Source organism: Theropithecus gelada, chromosome 19 (assembly GCF_003255815.1).
Source record: "Theropithecus gelada isolate Dixy chromosome 19, Tgel_1.0, whole genome shotgun sequence".
NCBI lineage: Eukaryota > Metazoa > Chordata > Mammalia > Primates > Cercopithecidae > Theropithecus > Theropithecus gelada.
In genome coordinates, this window is record NC_037687.1 from 43,604,037 (window position 1) to 43,606,108 (window position 2,072).

The window sequence follows — 2,072 nt, forward strand, 5'->3', positions numbered from 1 at the left end:
TGCCAAAGTGCTGGGATTACAGGCATGAGCCACCGCGCCCGGCCATACAAATCATCTTTGAATATCTGCTTCATGATAGGTCTTGAAGGTGCCTTGTGGGTGTGGCTTGGAGGGATGGTTACAAGGAAATTGTGGATATTAAGGAAGTCGGGAAAGGAAAAGATCACTCACAATTCAACAATTCAGAGAAAGCTCCTAAGGGACTTTCTGGCTGCTTGATGCCCAGAGGCCAGGCCCTCACTTCCTATCAAGGCTCAGGACTTGATAGAGAATTTAAAGGGGCACCAGAAAAACTCGGTAATCAAGATAAATTTTTAATATAATATATTTAAAAATACAAATTAAGAAACAAAGAAAACACCCATGTTGAACAAAATGGTTACAATTGTGCTTCCTCTTCAACACTACCCCACCCTCCACCCAACCCTCGAGAAGTTTCCTTCAAGTCGAACCTGTAAGATAAAAATAAAAACCTGTAAGAGAAAAGATGAAAATGAGCTGGGCACAGTGGCTCACGCCTGTAATCCCAGCACTTTGGGAGGCCAAGGCAGGTGGATCACTTGAGGTCAGGAATTTGAGAATAGGCTGGGCAATGTGGCAAAACACCATCTCTACTAAAAATACAAAAAATAAATTAAAAAAAAATAAATTAAAAAAAATTAGCTGGGCATGGTGGCAGGTGTTTGTAATCTCAGCTACTTGGGAGGCTGAGGCAGGAGAATTATTTGAACCTAGGAGGCGGAGGTTGCAGTGAGCCGAGATCGCGCCATTGCACTACAGCCTAGGAGACAAAGGGAGACTCTGTCTCAAAAACAAAAACAAAACAAAAAAAAACACCTTGGGAATTTCTGGCTCAAGCCTCCGATCCTCACCACCACTATCACCAGGGGATCTTTTGCTCTTCACCCAAGTCCAGCCAGCATCCCCTACCTGGGGAAATGTGACCAGACTCTCCCCATCTCCATTCTGGGAGTTTTCCCCAAGCCAATCTTGCTGTCCCTGAAAACAGCCTTGGGGTTCCCTATCCTGGTACACCCTCCTACTCTAGGGGACACAGGGGTGGTGTCACCCCCAAACCGGGAGCCCTGAGGGAGCATCACCTCTCCCTGAGCCGCTTCTGCCCCAACCTGGCATCTGCTCGGGAAGGGCGCACCAGGGCGGAGACTTGCGTGGTGAGCTCAGCTCACCTGCAGGTGAAGGTCAGCACACAGTGGCCACCCGGGACCACATTTTCCAGAATCCTTCGGCGGTCCTGCGATGCTCTGACAGTCAGCAGATCTCATTGGCTTGCAGAGGAGAAACTTGTCCATGTCACTTGGGCATCTTAACAGTGGGCTCCTAAGCTTGGTTGTGTGCGCTGTGCAGATGTCCGAGGCACCCTGTGTGGGAAAAGCCAACTGCTTGCCTGCCTCTCTAGCTCCAAAACGACAATCCCCAGAGGCCTCTGCGGTTACATCCACTACCCACCCTACACACCTTCCGTGTGTCCTGTTAATGTCAGAAGCACTTCTGATCGGTGGCCCCGGCTGGTTAGGCTGGTTGGCATCCAGGGAGGCCTCCCTCCAGGTCTTCCCCACACCTCTGCACCTCATTACCTGACTGGCTTCAGGATCCACAGCATGCAGCTGCGTTCCGTGAGTGCCCTATAGCCAGGCAGCATGCCCCTCTGTGCGTCCCTGTTACTCATGGGGACTCAGGCTGGGAGCCATAGATCTGTCTCAGAACTCGGACGCTCTCCTGTGGGCACCTCCAGGCCATTTTCCTTTCACTGGAGCCCACAGGGTTAGAGACAAACCCTCACTCTGTTGCTTGGGGACAAGGGCTTCACTCCCTGGCCAAGCTTGGGGCTGAGCTTGAGGGTGTTGGGTCATCCTGGGCCCCCTGTGGATGGGAATTGGCTGCCCTGGTGATTTCTGTGACATCCCCGACCCCAACTGTGGGGCTGTGGAGCGGACTCCGCTTCACCTCGTGGGGAGGGGGTTTCCACCTGAGAGTCAAAAAAGAGGTGAGAGTTACCTGTAATTGCATCTTGGATGTCAGCAGAATGGATCCCGTTACCTTTTCTTGCCCTG

General features: G+C 51.5%; 1 protein-coding gene across 1 annotated transcript; it reads right to left on the reverse strand.

The window, feature by feature from the left end:
• Positions 1-310: 310 nt before the first annotated feature.
• Positions 311-1,634, reverse strand: LOC112612192. Its single transcript, XM_025366384.1, has 2 exons — positions 1,188-1,634; positions 311-452 (listed from the first exon to the last, which is right to left on the reverse strand). Exons 1-2 carry the CDS (start codon positions 1,590-1,592, stop codon positions 405-407), a joined length of 453 nt encoding a protein of 150 aa, XP_025222169.1. The 5' UTR covers positions 1,593-1,634; the 3' UTR covers positions 311-404.
• Between the last annotated feature and the right edge of the window lie 438 nt (positions 1,635-2,072).

Bases quoted from the DNA above. Each gene is read 5' to 3' on its own strand.
- LOC112612192 (XM_025366384.1), bottom strand. From the start codon at position 1,592: ATGAGGTGCAGAGGTGTGGGGAAGACCTGGAGGGAGGCCTCCCTGGAT. The intron at 453-1,187 runs GTGAGCTGAGCT...TTTATCTTACAG, and splicing joins GTGCTGACCTTCACCTGCAG to GTTCGACTTGAAGGAAACTT.